At 41.9% G+C, this 13,110-nt stretch overlaps 1 protein-coding gene across 1 annotated transcript in view; it reads right to left on the reverse strand.

The window, feature by feature from the left end:
• Positions 1–8,658: 8,658 nt before the first annotated feature.
• The window catches only part of STMN2 (stathmin 2), a 38,051-nt gene continuing 33,599 nt past the window's right edge, over positions 8,659–13,110 (reverse strand). Inside the window, exons 4-5 of the mRNA XM_056484770.1 lie at positions 12,600–12,791; positions 8,659–10,285 (exon numbers count right to left, since the gene is read on the reverse strand). Coding sequence (XP_056340745.1) covers positions 10,226–10,285; positions 12,600–12,791 — 252 coding nt within the window. The 3' untranslated portion in view covers positions 8,659–10,225. The remainder of the gene's footprint in view (positions 10,286–12,599; positions 12,792–13,110) is intronic.

The raw sequence follows: 13,110 nt of genomic DNA on the forward strand, positions 1-13,110 counted from the left end.
GAGGTAAAGTTAATTCTTCACAAAGTAGAACTTCAGTTTGACAACTACTGGATTCTGTGCAATTCCTTGTGTGTGACTTAAACAGGTTTCCACAGGGCACTGTCTCAAGAAGTGCACATGAATTGATGAGGTCCAAACACCAAAAATGATGTGTTACCTTGTTATTTGTTACTTTATTCCCTCTTCCAAATCCCAAAGAATGACCTGCATTTGCCATGAAACACTTCTACCAGCATTTGTGTTATGTCATGATGGACAAAATATATGACATGGGTTAAGTTAAACTTATTTTAGAAACTCTTTGCCTTCTCTTTTGGGTACTTTTCTCTGCTATGACCTCTGAGACCTCTTTTTCCTTTATAGTAAGGGGAGTGTCCTTCCTGAAATCTTCCATAGCACTCGAGAATTTAATGGATCCCCATTCTCTCATTCTCATGTGATTGCTGTCCCAAATGAAGCCCAGTGCCATCCACAGGTTTACTCAGGGGATGAGCAGCTTGTTAGGGTACCCAGGGAGTTGTCTGAGGACTTGGGTCACAAGAGAAGCCCACTAAACTAAGATAGGTAACATGTAAGTCATCTGAACTGTGAGTGAGAAGGCAAAATTAGAGAAGCTTTAATTTCTGCTCTGAGTTACCTTGGATTTAATAACATTTATAGGAATATTATCTGTGCTTCCAGCAACTTTCCAGACAGAGTTTAAAATCTGTTACTGGTGGTAAAGTATCTGCAGCTGCCTGAGTGCAGGACATTTTCACCAGAACCATGTACCCATCTGGCTGCCTTTTGATAAGCATGTAAAAATAATTCATGATTCCATTTGGAGCTGTTGATGCTTTGTGGATTGTGTGGCTTTTGGGGCATATCACAGCCAACAGCTATGAAGAGATGTAGATAATGATTTCTCCAGTAGCAAGCTGACTGGTACCCTTGCCATGGAAAGTGTTGTATTTGTAATGCCATAGTGGATTCCTCAAATTTAAATTTATTAAAATATCTGCAGTTACTGACAGGGTTACCTCTGTTGATGTGAGCAGCTGCCCCATGCAGTGCCATGACTACCATAATATTTGTATTTCCACCCACATATCCACTTGACTTTGTCTTCTTAAAGCCTCTTGCTTTATTTATGACTAACTCTAGGTTTTTTCTCAGAAATACCCATCAGGATGGTAACATTCATCAGCCTTTCCTAATTCTGAGAAAACTGAAGTTGTTCTGACACTTCCTTAGACATTTTAGTATCTCAAATGTGTAGTCTTTCTTTAAGACCAGTTACTGAATAAAACTGCAACTCTATCAGCTTGCACCTCTATTTTCAGCCAGTTCTTGTCTGCCTAAGTGTAATAGAGATAATTTTGTGTTTCATTTATCTTTTCTTTCTTTTAAGACCACTGTGAACCTAGTGGTCATTTGGAGAAAAAAAAACTGTCTTCATAGTGATGCAAAGATGCAAAGTCATATTTTAAACCCTTTTCTTAGTGAGATAATATGCACTGTGCAAAAGTTTATGGGCATAGCCATGCCAGGATTCAATATCAAAGTATTTGTGGTGGATTTCCACTACTGAGAGAGAAAGTGCAATAGCCCTTTCCACAGAAATCAAGATGCTGCTTAGAAAATTGTGTGTTTCTGTTTTAATCATTCATTTTTGCTTACCCCTTGGACCTGCACATCATCCTATGCTGGGCACAGGACTTAGAGCTCCAGAATGCAGGAGTTCTTCAGGAAACTGGAATACTGGGCTGACTTCTTGCTATTATCCTGCCTTTAAGTCTGTTGGAAAATAGTCTGAGATGTGATGGAAAGAAAAGGAGATATACAGGTTACATCTATGTGTACCACATCCCTGGGAAATCTTCAGTTTAGAAACATCTTTCTTTTTTTCCTTTGCCTGGAGAATCCATAGAAGATTACAGGTAAAATGGTGTCAGACTGCATAGTGGTCCTGTGCTACAGTAGCAGAGAAAGGAGCAATTCCCTTTCAGTGCAGGGAATTTTTCTCCTCTAAACTATAAAAAACATAATTTCTCTCAGAAAGGAGAAAAATGGGGTGATGAAAAAGCAGTTCATGTATTTTATTGGTCCAAATTAAAAGAGGAGATTTTTTTTTTTCCAGTATTAAAACATAGAAAATATTGAAGCTTTCCATAAAATCTGTGTCAGGTCTCCATGCTTGCAGCAGTAAACAGTAGCACCTCTGGGTGAGCTGGAGCCTGTGTAGCTGTGCTTCAGCATCCAAGTGCTTGCTGTATCAAAGCTCTGGAGGTGGACTCCCTAGAGCACAGAGGTGCCTGCATGCCTCCAAAAACTCATCATGAATCCTTTCATAGTAAAAAAATTACGCTTTTAAAACCAGTCCAAGCACCTGATCATTGTGTAAAACATGAGGGTAAAATGCACTGCACAATGCAGAAGTAGCATCATTTCCACAGTCAGCTGTAATACAGAGGCAGCAGCTGGCCAGAGTTCAAGCAGATAGTGCCCAGTGCTGATGACTGCTGTGATCTGGGGAGCACAGGGCACACACCCCTGCAGTGTGTCAGTGCTGGAAAGCATCTTGGATGGGTTCAGGGGGCAGCTCCCTGGATGCCCTGGGACCCTGCTGTCCTGGTTCTAGCTGGGATAGAGGTGATTTCCTTCCTAGTAGCTGGTACCATGCTGTGTTTTGGATTTAGGGTGAGAACAGTGTTGATGATACTCTGATGTTTTGCTGAGCACTGCTTACATTAAGTGAAGGACTTTTCAGCTTCTCACACCACACCACTTTGACAAGGCTGGGGGGCACAAGGAGATGGGAGGGGACACAGCTGGCTCAGCTGGCCCCAACTGCCCAAAGGGATATTCCATATATTATGACATCATGCTCAGTGTATAAACCTGGGAGCTGTGTGGGAATTGGTCAGCAGATGGTGAGCAATTGCATTGTGCATCCCTTTATTGTTGGTATGGCATTATTATTATTATTATTATTATTATTATTATTATTATTATTATAATCATCTTTCAATTTCTGTCCTATAAAACTGCCAACTCATGAATTTTACTTTTTCCTCCCAGTATTCTCCTCCATCCCACTGGTGGGGAGGGTGAGCCAGCATCTGAGCTGTGTTTAGCTGCCTGCTGGATTAAACCATGGCATCCATGCGTGGGTCACCTTCCCACAGGACCCCTCCTGAGGTGCCAGGAACGGAGATCCAGAGCAGAAGCAGCATCCCCCAGTTTCACCTTTGTTCTCCCCCCAGCCTGGCTGCTGCTGGCAATTTTCTGCTGCCTCTCAGTGGCAGCCATCAGCCTCCTCCTGCTTCGGTAGTTCCCAGAAATCCCTTTCCCTACATTTCTGCCGCAGGCTGTGCCTGCATGGACGAGCACCCGGGGTGGTGCATCAGGCTGGGTGAGTCAGCTCCCTCCAGCAGTGGCAGGGTGTTCTAGGTGCAGGGCACAAGGCAGACTGAGCTGGCCCTTCATGGGGACAGCCGAGGTCTGACAGACCCTGTTAATCTGAGCACAGACTGAGCTTGGCAAGCAAGCAGCTGTGCTGCCTCCAAACTCATCCCTGGAGGCAGAAGATGTGCACTCACCAAGTGCTGCTCCCAAGCTAATACCTGTGTCAGGAAAACGTGCAACCTGCTCATGGACAGCTCTTCAAATGCCACTGCACTCAATTTTTTTCATCATTTGCAAACATCTAAGTATAAAACACAGTGCAGGAAGGGATGTTCCAGTTTCTTATGCTGTGAGCATCACCCTTTTTCAGCCTGCAAGAAATCTGTCTGAAGAGCAGAGATGTTTTCCTGCTTCCATTCAGCACCCAGGAGAGCTGGTTCAGACTTGCTAGGAGCAGGAATCAGCCTCTAAGCTCCAGACTAAGGAACAGGTAATATTAACCAGTTTATTCATATGGCTGTCTTATCCTTTAGTTTCTTTTAAATGTCTGCCCAGTGCTGTGCTTTTAAGGATATGTAGCAAAAGCAATGAATTTTGCCCAAGGAAAAAGTGTTGTCTTTTATGTTTTACATAAACCCAAATCCATATTTTAGGGTAAATATAGAACATCTGACTCCACAAAGCAGGATTTAAGGATTCTGCAGAGCTTGAAAAGCTCTTCAAAACAAAATTTACCATCTGTAGTTGCCTTTTAAATAATAAGAGGTTGCCATCTTCTGGTCAGAAGCAGTTGTACATGGGGATATTTTTCAAATTTTGGGACTATGTAGAAATTAATATCAAAATTACTTCTTGCAAAGCTGTGTCTTTTCAGAGTTAAAGTTTCTAAAATGCATTTTGATAAGGTGAAACTATTTTTCAAAGTTTGTTTAAAAATCCATTGCAACTATAAGAACTAAAAGAAATTTAAGTTGTAGCTGGGCTTTTTCCCTGTATCACACTTGTCTGGGCTGTATCTGGGATATTGCCTTTCATGTCTTCACCTTCAAGGGTTGCCCAGGATCTCCCTTTTCTGTGACCCATTTGACCAAAGCCAAACTGTTCCAGCAGGAAGGCATTTCCCAGCAGCTACTTCCTGCCATCCAAAAGCAGGGGATCATGGCACTGTATTGTAGACTTTAAACAGGCAAATGTTTCCCTAAGCAAATTACCAATTACATGCATTCTCATGGTTGTGGAATAGAAAAATGAATCTCCATGAATTTCCCTGGAGGAAAACTGAAAGATCAGATGGCATCAGAGCTTCAGCATTGCACTGGAACTATGAATAGCTGGAGCACAGGCATTTTACTGTACACTAGACAATCCCCTAATCTGTGGCATAATCCAGGGATATTCTGGTTTCTATTGCTCACAGAGCTATGGGTAACACACACACAGATATATTTATATAATGTATGCTGGACTTGAGGTTCCTCTGTTTTGTGCCTTAGTTCCAAGTATTCTCCATTGGGATGGAGAAAGAATTCAGAGTTTTTCAAGAGAGACAGCTTCAAGGATGACCATGCTCTCTCCTTCACTGGGAGATGATAACTACTTTTCAAATGTGAGATTTGTTTCCCAGTTCATTTAGCCCCAAATCTGCTGATGGTTTCTGATGTAGCTTCTTTTGCCCTTCCCTGTGCTTCAGACATTGCTTTTATCAATTTCTCAGTCTTTCTTCTGAGCTGGCTGCTGTGCACTATGTTGCTTTCTAGATATACTTGAAGTTTCAGTAATGCAGGAATTATCATAGTCAGGAGTGCTTCTGATGGTGGTGTAGAAATAATTGTAATTCTGGCTGCTCCATGTTCCACACAAAAATACCAGTATTTCCTTTAGACTTACAGCTCTCCATGGTCATGCCACTCCTGTTACAGAGGAGTTAAACCTGAAAATGTCTGGACTCAGGCTTCAGATTTCAAAGCCACCATCTACCTTATATAAAATACTCTTATATGAACTGCAAACTGTGCAGCAGATGGAATGGATATTCTTCAGAGGAAATCCTTGCACTCAATCCCTGGTGCATTCAGAGATGCTCCCCCTTGCAAACTGACCGCTGCATGGCAGTATTGCACCAACATCACTGTGGCACCAGCCCTGAGGCACAGGGAACGTTGCCTAAAATTATCTTAATATCACCCTGGTGATGTCCCTTCTGCTGACTGAACGTCTCCCCTTCCCACTGCTGGAATATGTTCAGAACAGGGCAGGATGTGAGGTCTGCCTGCTCCCATGCAATCCCTGCTTCTCTCCATCAAAACCTGATGGGAGGGTTTGATTTGACCTGATGGGATCTGGCAACAGTGAGTTGAGAAAGATGTTCACAGTGCCCTAATGTCTCTCTCCTTCTGGGATAGGAGAGAGGAGCACCTCTCTTCCCTGCATGGTTTAGGTGATGGGAGCATCCTGTGCTGATGACAGAGCCCATCTCTCTGACAGGGCTGCTGGATGGCCTCAGGCAGACAGCTCTGGGTGTGTGTACAGTGCTGCTGTACATCAGTCACATGTTTGGGGGTTCTGGAGTGAGGGAATGGGCACACATTGCTGTTTGGCTATAACGGATTAGGATTTCCTTCCAGTCATTCAAAAACAAAGCAACAAAAAAACTCCCATGTGACAAGAAGCATGATAACAAAGGGGAAAGAAAGGGGAAATTTCTGAACTGGTGGTGGATTTAAACCATACCTCCAAATGTCCTGACTTTGGAAATATTTGGAATTTGTAGTGGGGTTGGTCTCTTCTCCGAGGTAACAAGTGACTGTAGAAGAGGAAACAGCCTGAAGTTGTGCCAAAGGAGGCTCAAATTGGACATTAGGAAGGAATTCTTCACAGAAAGGGTAAGTAGATATTGGAATGGGCCACCCAGGGATGTGGTGGAGTTACCATCCTTGAATGTGTTTAAGGAAAGACCAGACTTAGTGCCATGGTCTAATTGACATGGTGGTTTGGTCATAGGTTGGATCAAATGGCCTTTTCCTACATAAAAGAGTCTGTGATTCTGTGACTCTGATATTAGGAAAAAAATCTTCACAAACAGGGTTATCAAGCATTGGAACAGAAGTGGCTGAAGGTATTTAAAAGATATGTAGATGTGACACTTACAAATGTGATTTAATGGTGGAATTGGCAGTGCCAGGTTAATGATGCCAGGACCCAATGGTCTTAAATGTCTCTTCCAATGTAAATTATTCTAGGATTCTATGAATTGGTTTGAGCATAAACTTTGTGGCTTTGGGATAAAATTGAGACATGAGAATTGTGACAGGTTTGAGCCATTCCTGTTTGCTTACTCAGGCTGCTGCCTCGTGGCAGCTTTGACACAACTGATGAGTTAACCAAGAGGAAATTGAACCCTGCCCATTCCTGGAGTGGCAGTCCTTGGACCTGCAGAGGTCAGGGGCCAGAAGTGCCTCTCTAGATGTGCTGCACAGCTCTGCCCTGCTTCTGAGCCATCATACAGCCCAGTGAAAGGAGGAAACATCTGTGTGGTGCCGTGCCAGCCCTCCAGCCTCCCTCCTGTCCTGTGGGAGGTTTCAGGCAGCCTGTGGAATATGGTCTGCAGTTCAGCAGCAGCTACTCACAGCTCATGACATGGACCTGGACATATACAGTCAATCAAAGAAGGCTAATTTTTTTGATCTAAAAGCCCTGAACCCTCTGGTTGCTGTTGAATTAAAAAAGCCCTGTCTTACCAAAATGGCAATACTTTAAAAAGAAGGTGTTTTATATTTTATTACTTTTCAAGGAGATTCTTTATCTGTAGCTACACATGAAGAGAGACCCATGACAATACACTTTTGCTAGCACAAGCAGAGAGGAGCTAGAAAGGCAGTACTGAAGCAAAATATAAGGAAATGTCAGGAAACAGGAGTAAAAGAAGGAAATGACTATGCTGCAAGTCTCCAGATATTTCTTTTTGGTATCAGAGATTAAATAGGCACTTGCAAACAGGCTTTAAAAGCACAGTTAAACACTAATCAAATGGACTGTAGACCCTCCACTGTTCAAAGAGCCAGGTGGGCAGGAGCAGAGCTTAGTTTGTGACCTGGGGCAGCTGTGCTCCCACTGTCTGGCTCTCCACTCTTTTCCCTGGTGCAACCTTGGTACCTGCTGAGAAGCAATCCCCTGGCAAAGCCCAGTTCTGTGGTGGGGTGAGAATGTGCTGGACACTCTCAACATCCCAGCTGGTACTTTGGCTGTGGACACCCTTTTCTTGTGAGGGAAGAGAGTTGAACCTCATGGAAGGGATGCAGGTTGCCCTGCTTGGCTCAGCACCAGAGATTTGTTCTTGGCTTGTTCTCTGGGCAGCCAAAGCCAGGAAGACAAACAGGAAAAGGGCTTGAAGTACTACCAGAATTTGTTAAGTGAATGGACAGGGAAGACTGTGAGTGGCTTTCCATTGGGAAAGGAAAACAGAATCCACAAGCCCTCAAGTGAAGATCCTGGACCTTAAATTTAATTACAGTAATTTTTTTTTTTTTTTTTTTTTTTTTTTTTTTTTTTTTTTTTTTTTTTTTTTTTTTTTTTTTTTTTTTTTTTTTAAACTGGAGCTTAAAGCAATATACAAACTTTGTAGACTTTGCAACATTGAAGTTAATATCTTCCAGATGCAATGTCTGCTCTCTGGCTTCTGTGCCATGTTTACTTCTGGTTAATTTCACGACAAAGATAAGTAATTTAGGCAAGGAGACCCAGCTGCCATAACAAGTTGGAGTACTCATTTCATTCTGTGCTATTGAGTTCACTGCACACAGGGTTGAACTCACAGCCTTTCTCCAGGTTCAACTGCTGCTTTTTGACTGCAGGCAGTCTCTTGGATCTGAAAAAAATAGACTGCTAAAATAAAAAACTCTCTGTTGCAGACCTGGAGCATGAAGCCCATCTCTCTGAAAGAGCAAATAAATGATGCCACTTTGGTGATTTCAAATAATTAGTTTAGTTTTCTACTAATCCTAGAGAGAATTCTTTATTGCTTGTCCAGTTCAAAATGGGGTCTGATTCAATTTTACCTCTCAGGTCTGTAGCTCAGCAGAAACCCAAGTGATTTTGTTCTTCAATAAATCCTATAAATTAATATTTTCTACCCTGAAAACCAATTTGTTAACACCCAGAATCTTGCTTTAGTTATTGATGTATGTCACCAGAGCTAGATTATTTATTTTCTTTCCCTAAATTCCGTTTTCCCCCCAATGTTGAATCAGGATTAAGGAGTGCATGTGCATGTGTAGATAGCTAGTTGTTCTTTTTAATAAACTCGGTGCTAGAGGTCACATTTACAGGCTCAGTTTATACAGTAATCTTTAAAAACAACCAGTCTAAGCACTGGAGAGTACATAGCAGGGGTTAGACCCATACTAGCAGAGAAATAGGCTTGGCTTATTAGTAGGTGTTGTTTAAGTCTCATTTCCATGCTTTTATGGCTACATTAGGTTTTCCCCTTACATGGGCGCATGCCAGAGGCGTGGTGGAGCGAGAGAAGAAACAAGCCCTTTTTCAGTTCACAGAACCCCAATTCTTTATTAATCACAGCTTGCTCACAATGACATACAGGAAAATAGCACTAATGAAGAGTAGAATATGCAGGCAGCAACCTCCAGGGGGGTAGGGACAACTTCAAAACTGCAGCTATTTTGGGGATGATGTGTTGGGTTTGGTGATATTGTACTTGGCACAAGCACCCTGTCTAGTCATTCCTCCTGCTTCAGCCCTCTTAGTCCTAGATGTCTGTCACTAGGTAGGGTTGGCTAACACTGAAGAGTAAAGGTCATGATGAATGGAAGTCAGCAGTGTCATTAAAAAAAGGTAACAACTGGCTCATGGGTTCCAGGTGAAATACTTGGTAGCCTCTTGTACTATTACACATGTAATGTGGTAGCATCAGATAAGTATCATAGATCATGGCACCTACAGATAAAGCCACTTGATGCTATCTATTAGTTGCTCCATCAATAAATTTTCAAGTGGTGGATTAAGCTCACTTTACAATTAGCATTTGTATGGCTGTTTGGCATCATCCAAAATTTGTCATAGCTCGATGGTTACAATGTGCCTCTTTAATTTGTCTCAAACTGATCTTGCTTGATTTCATCCTGTTGCACAGCTGTTTTTGTTGCCTCTCACCTCAAAAAGCAGAAGCAACAAACACTCCACGTGGCAATTCAACCTCAATTGCACAGCACAGTACAGAGTCCTGCAGCATAAGTTGCATTTGAAAAATCATTTTAAGAGCCTTTTGTCTTGGACAGCTGCATGTGAAGTCACGATACCTGTGATCTAGTCACTGTTTCAAGAAAGCTTATTGATGGCAAAGCAGTCTAGGTTATTGGGCAATGACTGGTCTCTAGCACCATAGAACTACTACTGACCTCATGGGGGTTGGAATGAGAAGTCGCAGGGAATGGGATTAGACGTGAGGTGCTTCAAATGAACAGACCCAGCAAATTCAACCGAGTGGAAATAGACAACATCAGAAGCCTGTTACAGGACATGTAAGATTATGAAATAACTTGCATAATGCAATAATTGTATTTTTTAACAAAAATGTAAGTATTTACAAAATAAGATCCAAGTTTTTTAAACATCAAGCAAATCATTCTGCAAAGAGACCGCATTATTTTTTGTTTTTATTTTTTTTGTTTCTTTTTTTAAAGTTTTTTATTGAGTTCTTGATTTTTACTTTTTTTTTTTTAAACCACGTCATACATTTCCCATACTTATATCGCATGATCCATAATAATATAGGCAGGGGGAGTTTACTAATGGTGAGGATGGGTCACATCCACCATTGCTGTTCTCAGCCAGACAGTTCCACCTGGAGCTCCTTGTTTCTACGGACCTCTGCAGCATGCCTCTCCTGGAAAACAAGAAGGGAAAAATCAAACCTTTTTCTTGTTCCACCTGCCCAGGCAGGTTCATGATGGCAACCTGTTTAGGTCATGCATTAGATGCTTGTGCAAAACTTGTTTCACACACAACCATCTTTAAAAGAAGCAGCACAGGAGAGGTGTCATCCACCAGGCCAGCCTGAGGCACATTTTGTGCTCACTTTCTACTCCTGCTCTGGAGCTCAGTCTTTTATCTGATATGGCCTTATAATCCTCAGCACCTCACAGAGTTCATTTAAAAAGGCCACATAGAGGAGGTGCTGCCTGCAGCATAAAATGTGCCACATGCTCACATTTGCCCTTTGAATTCCTGGATATTAAACAACAAACAGGAAAGGATGATTAAGGAATTAATTGCCTGCACATTGTTAGTTACTCTGTTATCTGTAGCATTTAGGACTTTTAATAAAGATCCAAGAACTTAGTTTCAATGAGATAAGTCAATCTGAACAACTCAAACATCTCTTGAACACTGAAGCTGCCGATCCTCTTGGTTCTTGCTCTGGCTATGATGGAGAATACCACCTACTGCACTAACTTAGCCTGTAAATCAGTCCTTGAAAGATATGTAACACTGAATGCTAGATTTTATAAGTGATTTGTTGCTTGGTGTTCCTATTAACTGTAGTATACAGAAGTTATCTCTGCAGTAGTTTCTAGACACCAGTACCTTGGGGAACCCACAGCTCTGCCTAACTTTGGAAGACTTGGAAACAGATATTTCACTTTTTTTTCCTCACTTTTGATGGCAAATTATGTTTGTTTTTAGATGTTATGGTGTTGGAAAAATGGTATTTTTTAATTACTGGTCAGTGCAAACGTTTCCAAGTGAATTGCTGTCATCTTTCCTCAGAAGTCTTTCTTGGGTTTCATGCATATAATGCCATCACATTTCTGTGGAAACAGGGTTTAACAGTCTGTTAATATTAACCTAGGACAGAAAGTTACATCAGCTGTCCTTCCCACTTCCTTTTGGACCTCGAGGATAACTAATTTGTTTTTCCTTTTGTTTTTACAAGGTCTGGTCATGTGCCTGCAAATGAAGCTAATGCAAAAACGTCAAGCAATCTGGCTGTAGTTCTTAAGCCCAGGAATTATCCTGTTTGTGAAGTTATTTGTAACATCATCCTTTGGATTCTGTTATTTCTTTCCAACTCTCAAAGACTTTTGTCTCCATCAAAGATGTAGAGGTGCTTATGGGGATCTCCTTGAAAACCTCTGAAACTATTTTATTTAGCCAATTTACTAATATTTTAGAAAGCTCATTATTGAGAGAAACAAGAGATCACCCATACAGAACTAATTAACTTTTTTCTTAACAATTCTAAATCTTTATTTACATGTCTCTCTTCCTTGTGTGGACGGGTTTTTTTTGAGAAGCACATACTTCATTTTGCATCTAGGGTTTGTGATTCCCTGTTAACTCTGGCTGTACCAAAAATCTCCATAGGAAAATTTACTCTCTTCCTTGCAAAACTTGTGGGAAGACAGACCTCTTTTGGTCTATATGAAAGATTTTTTCCCCATAATTTTTTATCTTTCTCCTCTGAGAAACCAAGAATTACAGACATAGGAGAGCTGTTTGATTTGATCAGTGACTTAGAAGCTGAAATCTAAACACAAGTGACCTTTCATTTGTTCACAGAACTTCTTAAAAGCTAGAAAACTGACCTTTCTCAAGAGACACTCTAGCAAAGGGCCATGAGGATTAAGGAGCATCTCTCAGTCTCTGCTAAGAGGAAAGGCTGAGAGAGCTGAGACTGTTCAGTTTGGAGGCTGCTCAGACAAACATCTATAAACATCTGAATGAAGGGAATACAGAGCCAGGATCTTTCCAGTGGTGCCCAGTGACATGATCAGGGGCAATGGGCAAAAACTGAAACCCATGAGGTTTTCTCTGAACATTGGGAAAACGATTTCACTGTGAGATGGCTGAGCACTGGCACAGCTGCCCAGATGGAACCGGAGTCTCCATCCTCAGAGATATTAAAAAGCCACCTGGTCCTGGGCAACTGGTTCTAGGTGGCCCTGCTTGAGCCTGGGGTTGGACCAGATGATCTCCAGAGGGACCTTCCAACCTCAACCATCCCGTGATTGTGTGACTGTAACACTTTAGTTCTTTTTCAAAGTGAGTGGTGGTTTAGATAGGCATAAAATAGCCTATCTAAAAATTAAGAACAGCTCAAGTGTAGCTACTGAGGTAAGGGCCATGCACAACACCTCTGCAAAATATTGGTTAGCTTTTCCTCTCTAGTCTGAGGTGAGGAGTGATGGTGTGGTTACCTTCTCTTGGAGGCGTTCAATAAGAGCAGCTAAATTAGCTTCACGGTTTTCTTTGATCTGTTCCATTTTCAGTATCAGCTTTTCCTCTGCCATTTTGCTGAAGTTATTGTTCTCCTCCAGAGCTTTTTGAAGCACTTCCCGCTCATGTTCTCTCTTCTCTGCCAGATGTTTCAGCACCTGGGCCTCCTGGGACTGGAAACAAAGACTTAGCTGAGAAGAAATACTCACATGGAGCAAAGGATGTTGCCATGTTGCCAGGGAGAGCTGTGTAAAGTTTGCTGCTTTTTTTCAGAAAGATCACTTTGTGAGTGAAGGGGATTAGCCTCAAAATCATGGGTTTAGAAGCACTGGCTAAATGTGGGGCACATGCCTGAGGCAGCAGCAGAGGAATGTCCAAAGCACTTCTGTTAACAAGAAATGCTCTTGTGTTGCTGCCCTGGATCACTGCAGTGGTTGCTCAACCTCTGGCAGCTGCAGTCTCTTAGCTACAGGCCTTTTATCTTTAGAGATA

This window comes from Oenanthe melanoleuca, chromosome 2, assembly GCF_029582105.1.
Source record: "Oenanthe melanoleuca isolate GR-GAL-2019-014 chromosome 2, OMel1.0, whole genome shotgun sequence".
Taxonomy (NCBI): domain Eukaryota; kingdom Metazoa; phylum Chordata; class Aves; order Passeriformes; family Muscicapidae; genus Oenanthe; species Oenanthe melanoleuca.